Consider the following 14,041-nt stretch of genomic DNA (forward strand, 5'->3'; position numbering starts at 1 on the left):
AACACAATATATTTTCAACAAATACAATACCTATTAAACAAATTTTATAAACAAATTAACATATATACCTATTAAATCTATTTAATATATACTATAATACACAAAAATAACTTACCTCTTCTTCAATCTACTCCTCCTTCTTCAATCTACAACCTTCTTCAATCTACTAATTAACCTATACAAAAAAAAATCAAAAATTAACAACAACATATATAATAAAATTATCAGAAAATAAACTAAATATCAAAATAACATTAACTACCTTTGATTCAAAAAAAGAATTGGGATTGAACTGATTTGGGAGAGAAGGGTTGGATTTTAGGAGAAGGGTTTGGGTTTGCAGAGAAATGGTTTTTGAGTTTGCAGAGAAAGAGTGAGAAAGGGTTTGCAGAGAAAGAGTGTGAAAGGGTTCGTGAATGGTGGTGGGGGGAAGTGAAATGGTTGGATTAAAAGACAATGTAGCGACGTGGAAAGCACATCGCTAGTTGCCACGTGACATACACGTCGCAACATGGCAACGGTCACATACACGCCTGCAGAGCTGCCACTGTGTCACATCAATGGAACGTTGTATTTGAATTTTAAATGTAGCGACGTGGTAATAACGTCACAACCAAATTTTTCATAAATTTGAATATTCCCCCCATTTGAACGTTATGGGGTGTGGTGAATTAATTTATGTAATTAATGTAGCGACGTGTATCCCACGTCGCAACTGTTTTTCACATTACCCCATGTCTGACTTCTAGTCACTTTAAAGCTGTAAAGTTATTTATTATTAAAATATAGGTGGCGATGTTTAGATCACGTCGCAACCAGAATTTTCTAGCCACGTGTTGTCCACGTCGCAACCTATGTCGCTGGGGAGGAGTTTTTTTGTAGTGAGTATTATTTAATTATATCACATTTTCTTTCCAACACATCTTAATCTTAATATATATAAATTCAAGGTTGTCATGATGGCAACCCTAGCCACATGTGACCTTGGTACTATCTCTAAACAAAACTTGCCATATGTCACCTCGATAATAAATTTAAACAAAAATCCTAATTTTGACTTTTATTAATTTAACTCTATATAAAAAATAAATAAATATAATAATCGTAATAATAATATAATATGAAACCACAAATAATAATAATAATTATATAAATATGTAATCAGTAACCGAATTTGTGACAAACTTCTCTGAACTCTCGCTCTCTCTATTCACGATTCATCTTCATAACATCTTCACTCATCTCAACCTTCTCCATAATCTTCTTCAACAACCTGCAGAAAATCCAAAAACTAATAACAGAAACTTAACCAAATATCTGCATCTTCACAGTTTCGCGATTCAACCTTCATCATCATCAATTCAAGAACACGGAGAAGACAATCACAGGGAGAGAAGAAGCGGATTCACCTGAAGAATTCCGGTGCTCTCTCTACTACCGTCGCCGTTGAAACATCCGCGGAGTGTACCCGATCGAGACGAATTGATGTTGTTCTTCACCGCGACGGAGAGTGAATCGGAGAGGCGAACAGAGAGAATCGAGATCGAGAGAATCGAGATCGAGAGAGATGAGACGAAGGTTTGAGATGTGAGACGGAGACGATCGTGAGTGAGGAGAGGAAGTCACGGCGCCGCTGTTGAGTTCCGTTGCGGTGTGCCGTCGTCGCCGTCTTGCTCGTAGATGATCGAGAAGGAGCCTTTCAATGGTAAACCTAGTTCCCTTTGATTCAATTTTTTTGAATTAAGTGTAATATGATTAAGTATTGTTAATTAGACTTAATTGAAATTGATTGGACTTTGGAAAGTTTGAATGAAGATTAGTTGGAGATTGATCATGATTCTGAGATATGAATAGAATCTCCTTGGGCCTTTGACTGAATTTCAACATCACCACCTCAACCATGGCCCATTATTCTTTGCTGTTGACATGAAAATATGGATGAACATGAACTGGACACAAACATAGGGCCATCACCGAAATTACTGATGCTTACCTCCCCTTAGAGCCTAACCTCACACTCAATTTTTGTCATCTCTGGAGAACAATACAAAAATCTGTTGGGCTTCTCCCTCTTGGGCCTCTGCGCTCCTGACTTCCCTTACACCACATTTTCTGACCTTAAACCCCCTGTGTACATGATTTTATACTTTAGACTTAGTTCTTTTTAACTATTTTGTTTTCTATTATTTTTTTCAGCATGATAATGACATAAAATCATAAGTTTTGATTAGTTTTTGCATGATAAAAAGAACAAAAATATGCAATATTTTTCTTGTTAGAATTTAGGTATTTTGTTATATAATTCTTTGATAAAATGTATAAAAAACAATGATTGTTGTTAGATGTTAACACGATAAAAATAATCAAAAACATATAATATTTTCCTTGTTAGGATTTAATATTTTGTACATAGTTTTGTTCTATTGTTTTAGATAAAAATGCCATGAAAAATAATATTCTTGTTAAATTTTGTTCTTAGAATTTAATTAGAATTTTACCTCTATTTTGTTTCATAATCCGATTAAGCGACTTTGTTCGCCGTTCCTTGTTATTTCTAATAAGTGTGCTAGCTTGTGCAAGGTACTTTGAGAGAGTTTGATTGGGATTCAATTGCATTGTGTTCCACTTTATTTGTGGGACATAAACTTACTCCTGATCTCTCATCCATTGAGATGTATATTCTCGTACTGTCTGGATTGTATTGCTCGCAGGTTGCTTGTGTGGTTGTGTTTGATACGCACCACATAGCGGTTGTGATTTATTTTCACACCGCATCGCTTTGACGCTTATGCTGGACTCCTGGCTTTGCTGGATGTTAGATTACGTGAAGTTTCTAAGTTCTGCTTGCGTTGCTAGCTCACTGCGAATTTGCTATCCGCTCGGTACCGCTCCTTATCCCTTTTACTCTTTCGCGTACCATATCTTACCATGAGAAGTAGGGTAGGCATGCAGCATCATTCATAACATGAGAAGTAGGGTAGACATTCATCTGGCCAAGCCCTCGAAAGAGGCTCTGTTTTTGTTTGTTTATTATTCCTTGCTTTATTTTTTACTTTCCGCCTGTCTCGGGTGGCTTTCCCCGTTGACAATAGCTTCGGGTGGCTTTCCCCGTTAGCTAACAGTCTGTGTTTTACCTGTCTCGAATGGCTTTCCCCGTTGACAGTAGCTTCGGGTGGCTTTCCCCGTTAGCTAACAGATTGTGGCGTGTTTATCTCGAGTGGCTTTCCTCGGTGATAGTAGCTTCGGGTGGCTTTCCCCGTTAGCTAAGAGTCTTTGGTGTATCTATCTCGGGTGGCTTTCCCCGTTGATAGCGGCTTCGGGTGGCTTTCCCCGCTAGCTAAAGCACTTCCCCTGTCCCCAGGTCACTACTTCGGTAGTTTGCTTGCTTTACGAGCTGAGCTCGTTTGTGTGTTGCATTTGCATTGATTACTACTTTGTTTGTCTGTTTCTCGAGCAGAGCTCGATTGTGTGCCATATGCTTGTGATGCTTGTTCACTATCTTTGTATCTGCTATGCTTGTTAGTATGATATCTTTGTGATGCTTGTTCACACACTTGCACATGTATGCCTGTTACATGTTGTTTGCGATGCCTGTTCGCATTTTTACTTGTGATGCTTGTTCACACTTGCACATGTATGCCTATTACATGTTGTTTGCGATGCCTGTTCGCATTATCACTTGTGATGCCTGTTCACACACTCACATTCGTGTATGCCTGTTACATGTCTGTATTCTGTTTGCGATGCTTGTTCGCATGTTCTTATCTGTGATGCCTGTTCACATGCCATGTTTGCTAGGATCTTTCTGACGCTCCTTGTTTGCATGCTCCCTTAGGGTGCTCGGTTCCGTTTCTCTAGGAGACGCGAATCGAGATAGAAAAAGAAACTTTTGGGCCGAACTACGGCGCTCTGATTTCTCCACTGCACATTGGAGGTACGTAGGCATAGGGTACGAACGCCCTAGCGAGCGATCTTTTCTCTTTTTCTTTATTTTGTTCGAACCTTTCTTTTGTTGTTTTGTTCGACTTTGTCTCCTATCTTGTCTACTCGTTATTTGCATGTTTCTTGTTATCTGTACATCTTCCATTGCATGTTTCCCTTAGCACATAGCATGTCACACACACACACACCCTTAGATTAGAAAACTAGCAAGAATGGATCCTGTGGAGTACCACAGACGTGAGGGGTGCTAATACCTTCCCCTCACGTAACAGACACCCTTACCCGTTCTCTGAGACCTGTGCTTTTATTTGGTTTTCTTCGATATTTTTCATTCCTTATTGTAGGATAAATAGATGTTCGATGGCGACTTCATTGTATTTGTTTAGATGAGTTTTCCAGTTGCTTCACATACAAACATAAACACTTATAAAAATAATATGTAACAAATATTAGTTATTAACAATCATAAAATAAATATGCAATAAATATTTTTCATTGATATATAAAATAAAGTCTAACATAAATATTTTTTATTAATTAGTATAAATAACATGAGATGTATATTTATCATTACATATTAATTATTGAAACATAAATAATACAAGAGAATTATTTATCATCAATTAACTTAAAATATACAAGAAACATATTTAACTTAATCCAATTAAAATAAACGAGAAAAAATATTTTTCTTCTATAAATATAACAAAAATTACATATAAAAATTTTTGTTTAAAATATATGATAAATAATAATTTTTGAAATATTAAAAAGCATGGTGCACATTTACATATTATTTAGTCTTTTCAATTTTAAGTGTATTTGTTAAAAATTATAATAATTTATTAAATTAATTAAATATGTTATCTATTCTGAATGGCAAAAAAATCAATATCTAACTATTATATCAACTAGATTTATGGCCCGTGCGTTGCACGAGTTTGATTATAATTTTTACTTTAATAATTTATACATATAAATTATAACATAGGCTTAAACGTGTTTTAAAATTATATAAAATATAAACAAAATTTTAAAAATATGAAAATCTCTAATAATATATGTTAGGTATTAAAAGACTAAGAATTTTTTAAAGATTATAATAAAATCAATAGTCAATAAAAGAGTGTCATATTTTACTATGCGATATTTAATCATTAATTGTAAATTGATATTGTCATAAATAATAATTAAAACAATAAGAATAAAGAAATATTTATAGTATTATTTAATGCATTAAAACAAACATAATTGCAATTGTAAAAGTTTTATTTTATTATATTTATATATATATATATATATATATATATATATATATATATATATATATATATTAGGACAATAAATATATTGGGTGTTTATGTTTATAAAGATCAATTGATACATTTATTATATATTTTTTTTCTATCAAAAAGACAACTTTTAGTATGATAATAAAATACTAACTCGAAAAAAATAGAAATGAATTTTAAAATTGTAAATATAAATATAAAAATATAATATATATATATATATATATATATATATATATATATATATATATATATATATATATATATATATATATATATATATATATATATATATATATATATAGGGGACGACTCAAGTGAGAACACTTGGTTATTATGAGAAATGAGAACAATGAATCACGACCATTAAATTTGATTTTAATGGACTGGATTGGTTTCTCTTTCTAAGATCCTTAATATTTAATGGACTGGATCCTAGAAAGAGAAACCAATCCAGTCCATTAAAATCAAATTTAATGGTCGTGATTCATTGTTCTCATTTCTCATAATAACCAAGTGTTCTCACTTGAGTCGTCCCCATATATATATATATATATATATATATATATATATATATATATATATATATATATATATATATATATATGTCAAATATCATTTTAAATATAGGTCAAATATCATTTCAAATATAGGTGATAAAATAAAATTACAATACATTGATCACCTTAGTGGATACAATGATATATGTCAAATATCATTTCAAATATACACGATAAAATAAAAATTACAATACAAAATCAAAAGTATGTATCATACAATAGTTAATATAAAATAATAAAATAAAAAAAGTATATACTATCATATAAGAGGTGTTAGGAGTCAAGCCAAAGATAAAGACCTATAACCACCTTGTATACTACAACTACGTGAAATCTGTACACCCAAAGTATTTATTTATATATGATCATAATTATTAATAAGAAAATAACTCATATTAAAAATTGTAACTCATAATTTTGATAATTATAAACCGTTATTAATTGGTATTATTTATATTGAATGATAAAATAGTTAAGGAATATAAAAAGAAATATAATAAACTGTGTAATAAAGGATATTAATGATTATTAAAATCAGTTTCAAATATTTATAATTAAAAAATAATAGTATAGTTAATCTTATATTTCTATAGTAATAATAATAATAATAATAATAATAATAATAATAATAATAATAATAATAATAATTCCTATAAAAAATAATAATATTAATCATAATGATTTATTAGTATCGTAAATGGTGAATATTTACAAATTTTGAAGAAGTTGTAATATAAAAATCATTATCAATTTTTTTTTTTGACATAAACAGACTTAACAACTTTCATTCATCAAACATTGAAAAATACAAGGAGGTACCATATTAAGGATATTACGCCTAGACCAAGAATTGGCTGCCTTCGCTAACTTATGGGCAATCGAATTCGCTTGGCACTTAATGAACTTTACCTCAAAGTTCGGAAAAAGATATAAGATGTTCTGAATAGACTTAATAATAAAACTAAACTCAGAATAACCAACATGCTTAGAGTAGATAGAATTGACAACAAATTGACAATCACTTTCAAAGGTAATATGGGAAAACTGAAGGGAGATAGCATCCTGGATAGCTTCCTTCAACGCGATGGCTTTGGCTTCAATGACCGAATAACGGCCTAAATCCCATGCAGAACCAGCTCTGATAAATCTACCCAGATGATCCCGAAAGCACCAACCTCTGTTAGTTGTAACAGTATTATTATTAAAACCTGCATCAACATTACACTTCACCTGATCAACCAAAGGTGGGATCCAAGTAAGCGGAAAATTATTAGTAGTATACCCATTATTGTCCTTCCTAGCTAGGAACCAATCATACCAATTGTGATAGGCTTGTAAACCAATTCTTATAGCATCTTCTCGTTCATCTTGCCACACCACATTGTTCCTACTCCTCCAAAGGGACTCAAGTACCATAGCAAATCTCCCGGCATCCCGACAATCCTCCCGACTACACACATCAAATATAAGCGACTTAGCATCATGAAAAGAGTGAATACGAGAGTCTATAAGAGCTGACAAACCTGCTGCCCGCCAACTTTGGGAGGTTGAAATGCAACCAAAAAAGACATGCCACTCATCTTCTTCTTCAATATCACACCACGGGCAAAGAGACGAACACTGAACATGATGTTGTAGCAAATTAGTGCGGGTTGGGAGGCAGCCCCGACAAATACGCCATAATAGATGCTTAGCTCTAGAAGGCGCCAAGATATTCCAGATATTCTTCCAATTACCCTCCCTGACATTACACTGATTTCTACTTTGCATCCCTCTCCAAAGTCTATAACCCGATTTCACACTATACTCACCATTCCTTTCCTCTTGCCACACCAACCTATCCTCCACAACCTCCTCCACTAGGGGAACTCTAAGAATAGCTTCAGCCCCCACATGATCGAAGAGCAAGTTCACCTTACCCATATCCCATTGTTTAACATTAGGCAGAAGAAGATCCTTAACACACAGATTATACGCACCTTGTAATTGTGGACCACTTGTCCACCAACTTTCTTTCTCTCGAAGCCACGGATCATTCATAACCGTAATGTTACAACCATCACCTATGCTCCACCTACTTTCGAGCTTAAGGACATCCTTAGCTCTCCACAAGCTCCTCCACACATAGCTCGGGTTGTTACCAACTTTTGACTCAAGAAAAGATGACCGAGGAAAGTACCTTGCTTTGAAAATTCTAGCAACGAGGGAAGCAGGTTTTGCCAAAATATTCCAACCTTGTTTTGCTACCATTGCCATATTAAAGGCTTTAAAATCTCTAAATCCCAATCCTCCCTCGCACTTCATCATAGTCATCCTCTCCCATGCTAACCACCGAATACCCTTATTATTACGACCACCCCCCCACCAAAAAGAGTTAAGCATTTTTTCAATATCCTTCACCACCCCATCCAGGATTAAATAGATACTCATAATGTAGGCTGGAATCGACTGCAGAACTGATTTAATCATAACTTCTTTCCCTGCTTTAGACAAAGAACGGCCACTCCAAGAGTTTATACGTTTCCATACTCGATCCTTAATAAAAGAGAACACCGCCTTCTTACTTCTACCAATCATGGATGGTAGACCCAAATAAGTCCCAGTACCCAAAACATGCCGTACCCCCATTAAATTGGCCAAATCCTCCTGAGCTGGACCACTCAGGTTACGACTAAAAAACACTTCAGATTTGGTAAGATTGATCACTTGGCCTGTCGCCTCAGCATAAGTATTGAGAATCTTCATAAGGTTTGACATGTGTGGAGGCAAGGATTCGTCCCCCTTTGGAAGCTGAATGGAGAGAATATATATATATATATATTCTACCCGTGCAATGCACGGGTTAGTTTTATTGAATTTTTATATTATATATTAATGTTTTAAAAAAATAATATGTTGATATAATTTTGTTTTATATTGATTGCATTATTTTATAAAAAAAAAAGTAGCAATGATTTAATAATTTGTATTTTTAATATAATTTGAAAATGGAAAAATTAAAGTATCATCATATCATACTAAATTATAATCCTAGAACTTCTTCCCTCCAAAACTCCCGTCAAAATTAGTGGGTAAATGAATTTTATTATTATTAATATTAATTTAAGATAATTATTAATATTAATTTTATTTTAATTATTAATTAATTAATAAGTGAATTAATTTCGATGGGAGTTTTGGAGGGAAGAAGTTATAGGATTATAATTTATATTAATAATTATATTAATAATATAATTATATTTAATATAATATAATCATTATGAAATATAATCATAACTGTTACTAATTTAATATTAATTAACTGCAATCAGAATAATAATTATTATAATATATAACATTTTTGACTTTATTATAATAATTTAATATATTTATATTTTATATAATTAAATTAAAATGATATGTGGAAATAATATATTGTGAATTTTCAAAATAAAAAAATTTTACCATAAAATATATAACATTATAAAAGTTATTTTAAAATACCTAATCAATAAATCAATTCTTTTTATTAAGTTATAATATATAATTAAATTAAAATAATATGTAGAAATTGATATCTTTTATTTTGAAGTATTAATTATTATTTTATTATTATAATTAAATTTGGATATTAGATTGGATAAATGTAATAATTTGGTGTGAAAAAAAATGATAAAAAATTAAATTTTAATAGATTTTTAATATGATGCCACATTAGATTGAAGTTTCTTATATGGTGCCACATATGATTTAGGTTTAGGGTTGTGTCCAAGATAGTCATCATGATAACCTTGGATCTATATTAAGTAGATAATTAACCTGCGCGAGTTGCACGGGAATTTATATAGTAAACTTCTAAAGAAATACTCCTCCCTAATTTATTTGTAAATATCATAAGAAAAAACTAGTGAATATCATAAAGATGAACTCATATGGAAGAATTTTTTTTAAAAAAAAAGCAACATGCATATACATTTGTTTTTAAATTGTTATTCGTGAAATTGTTGTGAAATAATCTTCCGCGAGAATAAGCATTTCCTTTAATTATTCTAAGATGGCAAAGTAGTAGTATAAAAATTTATTTAGGAAAATAAAAGAAATAGCAAATCAAATTAAAAATATGAGATAAAAAGCACTAAAATGTGAATTATGTTCCTCCAGTATTATTTGTCTTTTTGAGACAAGCAAAAAGCACCAAAAATGTCAATTATATAAGAAAAGAACACAAAAGGTGAACAAATTAATAGTAAGGTCTAAAGAAAAAAAAAACCATAAACCAATACAAGTTTTTACTAGAGCAATTAAGACAACGGGAGAAAGCTAGTCAACGAGAGAATAATCCACTTCATATTTTAGATGTCTAAAACACCAATCATTATATTCACTGATGTATCCTCTAGGACTTGGAATCTCGATATATTTTGTTGATGACCGTCTATTCCAATTATACATGCGACACTCAATATAAGGATCCGCAAGAGCATACACAGAGTTGCTCTCATACCCCCACCTATTCGGGTTGCTCAATGCGATACAGGTTTTCGTCTCAATACAAAATAATGCAACATCACCCAAATTTTTCAATTTAAAATAACTCATGGTTGACCCGTCTATCTTGTAAACTTTGTTTTTAAAAAAGTCTAACGCAACCATTAAAAGTTGGTCATCACAATTGAGCAAGTAAAGGTTATGGTATAGAAAGTGTAAATTTGGAGTATTGTTGAGGTTTAGAAATTTAATATTTGGAGAATTCAAACTGAGAACCCCTATGTTGCCCATGTTAGTGACAACATATATCATGTTATTGAAAACCACTTCGTGACTAACCACTTCCGGCTTTACTGGTGTGGAATAAGCAACCCAGGCATTATTTCGAGATTGATAGACACCTAAAGTGCCCGATTTTTTGCAAACAACCAACAAGACAAATTCCTGATCAGAGCCTTTTTCAAAAGCAAGCAAGGCACGGTAGGCAGCAAAAGGATAAGTAAGTTCAAAGGGCGATGATGTATTATATATTACCTTCTTTGTCCTTGTGAATGGATTGTGTAGCTGAAATGTAAATTTATCCTCTAGAATAACAAAATATCCACTGGAATAGGTAATATAGGTTGGGGTTATTTTGTATCTCTCGTTCATTATCTTGTCCAAGTTATAAACTTTTTTATTGGATAGGCTATTAAAGCATTTTGGTCCCCAGCGAGGATAACGAGAATACCAAATCTCAACAAGTAATGGTTCTTGAGATGACAAAAAATTTGATTTGTGAAAGGTCCTCCAATTTTTGCAGACACCTGAAAACTGAAAGAGGTCCTCAAAATCTAATGTTTGGGTAATCTCGTCGAGCACATCCCAAGGAAGTTGACAGATCATCCCCTTTTTCCTTTTGTATGTATCATCAGTATCAGATCTTCGAGAATTCTTCTTTCAAGAAAACGATTCAACTCAGTTTAATTCATTCCAATTGAAAACAAAAGTAAAAGATATAAGTGATTCGGCACATACCATTGGTTTTGAAGTCTGATTTTTATTTGCGCAGTCGAGTAGCTGCAGCCGGGGCTCTGAAGGAGACATGAAAATAGCTTCCTTGGTTTCACGCCCACAGTAGAAGAAGACAACAGATGTAAAATCTATAAAGGAAATACTCCAGTTTGCATCTTTTTATACACAGAATTGATTCATCTATTCACCGTTCTCATAAATATTTAATTTATATATTAAATGAAATTTATTCAATGCAATTAAATATATTTAATATTAAATCTAAAAATTTCAATTAGAATGACTAAATTAGGATGAGTAGTAAATAAAAAATATCCGTAATTAATTCTATCACTCTCTTATTACAAAAATCATTATATACCAAATATACCCCATATATTATTTTATGAGTTATTACAAAAATCAATATATACCAAATATACATCATATATTATTTTATGAGTTATTACAAAAATCAATATATATATATATATATATATATATATATATATATATATATATATATAATATTTATTTATTTTATTTATTTTTGTATCATTTCATAATATCATACATCATTTTCTATTAAGTATATAATATTTGTTTATTTAAAAATTAGGGACAACTTCATTAATCATTAAAAAAAAAAGTTGGGTAGTGTATCTTCAACCAACCACAAAATAATATGTAATTTTAACATATTTAATTACTTATTTAATAATACAATTATTTGTTATATCCAACACATTTTACATTGAAAATAACTTTATCCAACTTTTTAAATTGAAAATGAAAAATTATATTTAGTTGTTTAAATCAATCTTAGCATATATATATATATATATATATATATATATATATATATATATATATATATATATATATATATATATATATATATATATATATATATATATATATATATATATATATATATAGCTTATGTATCGTTTTTTTTAGTCAATTCTTCTACTATATAAGGGATGCCTCTCATTTTTTCATTTCAAACTAGAATATAATATTTGTTTATTTAAAAATTAGGGACAACTTCATTAATCATTAAAAAAAAGTTGGGTAGTGTATCTTCAACCAACCACAAAATAATATATAATTTTAACATATGATTTATTTTATAATACAATTATTTGTTATATCCAACACATTTTACATTGAAAATAACTTTATCCAACCTTTTAAATTGGATAGATAAGAATTCACTTTAAAAAAATATGATTTAGTTGTTTAAATCATTCCCAGCGTGATAAGGAAACCCGTGTTATCGCACGGGTCTGGCGGGACTTTACATTACATGTACCTAATTATGACTTGAAAAATTCCTTTATATATATCAAACATATATATTTAACCAAAATGCAACCCAAACTTAGTCATGTTAATCTCAAAAACTTAATAGTTAACAACAAAAGTGCTAATAATACATCTAAACTTTTAGCTCTTTAAATAAAACAATAAAACATATAGATGATCCAATCTTCAAATGCTATATTCTTAAATTATCAGAACCAATAAGTAACAAAACCTGCATCATATACCTGCATAGTAAAATGTATAAAATAAGATTTATATTTATCAAAACTTTGGAAATAAATAAATAAAGTGTGTAACATATATAGATACAAAGAATGAGTAACATTAATATATTTATAACTTATAATCATTTATCAAATTTTAATTCACATGTTAGAAATATCAAACATAATATAACTTATTATGTCGTTCATAAATATTCACGTAATTTCTATTATATATTAATAATATGTACCAGCTTCATATTTATAATAAATTGTACAATTATTTTTATAACTTCAATTTTATAAAACAGTAATAAAAGAAATAGTTAAAAGATAGACATTAAAATGATCAATCAATAACTGGTATCTAGATACGTTCACATCTACCCGTCAATTATTTTTATAACTTCAATTTTATAAAACACTAACAAAAGAAATAGTTAAAATATAGACATTAAAATGATCTGTCAATGTATCTCATAGATACTTTCTCATCTACCCGTCAATTCAGATGAGTTAAGAAATCTCAGTTGAATCCAAATGAGTTAATTCTAAAAAAAAATTAAACGTATTTAAGATATTAGCCCATTTTCCCAAATATAAAAGGTATGACAGCAACCGTTAAATGCTTAAAAGTTTCTACATTTAATGCATATTATTATAATATAAAAAATATAATTTATAAGTTTAAAAATATATAATTTTAATTAAGAAATTAAACATAGTTAGAGAATATAATTTATCAAACCTATTTGAGATATTAGCTCATTTTTTTCAAATCTAAAATGTATGACAGCTCCTGTCAAAATGATCTGTCAATAACTGTATCTCATAGATACTTTCACATCTACCCGTCAATTCAGATGAGTTAAGAAACCCCAGTTGAATTCAAATGAGTTAATTCTAAAAACAATTAAACCTAATAGTTAACAATGTTAATCCCAAAAACAAAGTTAACAATGTTAATCCCAAAAACAAAGTAGTTAACAATGCTAATCCCAAAAACAATTCTAAAATTCTAAAAACAATGTTAATCCCAAAAACATAATAGTTAACAATGAAAGAGCTAATAATACATCAAATTTTTTTAGCTCTTTAAGTAAAAACAATAAACATATGAATTCATATTACACGTATCAATGACTAAATTATTAAATATGACATCATATTTTCAGTTAGATAACATTAATATATTTATAACTGAATTTACTTAAATTAAATATGACATCATATTTTCACTTTACATTAATATATT

General features: G+C 30.1%; 1 protein-coding gene across 2 annotated transcripts; it reads right to left on the reverse strand.

Moving 5' to 3' along the window:
- Positions 1-10,011: 10,011 nt before the first annotated feature.
- On the reverse strand, positions 10,012-11,435 carry LOC131657115 (uncharacterized). Of its 2 annotated transcripts, XM_058926608.1 has the most exons (3): positions 11,279-11,435; positions 10,796-11,194; positions 10,012-10,662 (listed from the first exon to the last, which is right to left on the reverse strand). In XM_058926608.1, the coding sequence occupies exons 1-3, from the start codon at positions 11,345-11,347 to the stop codon at positions 10,612-10,614; spliced, it is 519 nt and encodes a 172-aa protein (XP_058782591.1). In that variant the 5' UTR covers positions 11,348-11,435; the 3' UTR covers positions 10,012-10,611. The 2 variants fall into 2 exon arrangements, with proteins under 2 accessions (XP_058782591.1, XP_058782590.1); XM_058926607.1 differs by having other exon boundaries at positions 10,015-11,194.
- Positions 11,436-14,041: the final 2,606 nt, after the last annotated feature.

Source organism: Vicia villosa, linkage group LG3, assembly GCF_029867415.1.
Source record: "Vicia villosa cultivar HV-30 ecotype Madison, WI linkage group LG3, Vvil1.0, whole genome shotgun sequence".
In the NCBI taxonomy this organism is placed as follows: domain Eukaryota; kingdom Viridiplantae; phylum Streptophyta; class Magnoliopsida; order Fabales; family Fabaceae; genus Vicia; species Vicia villosa.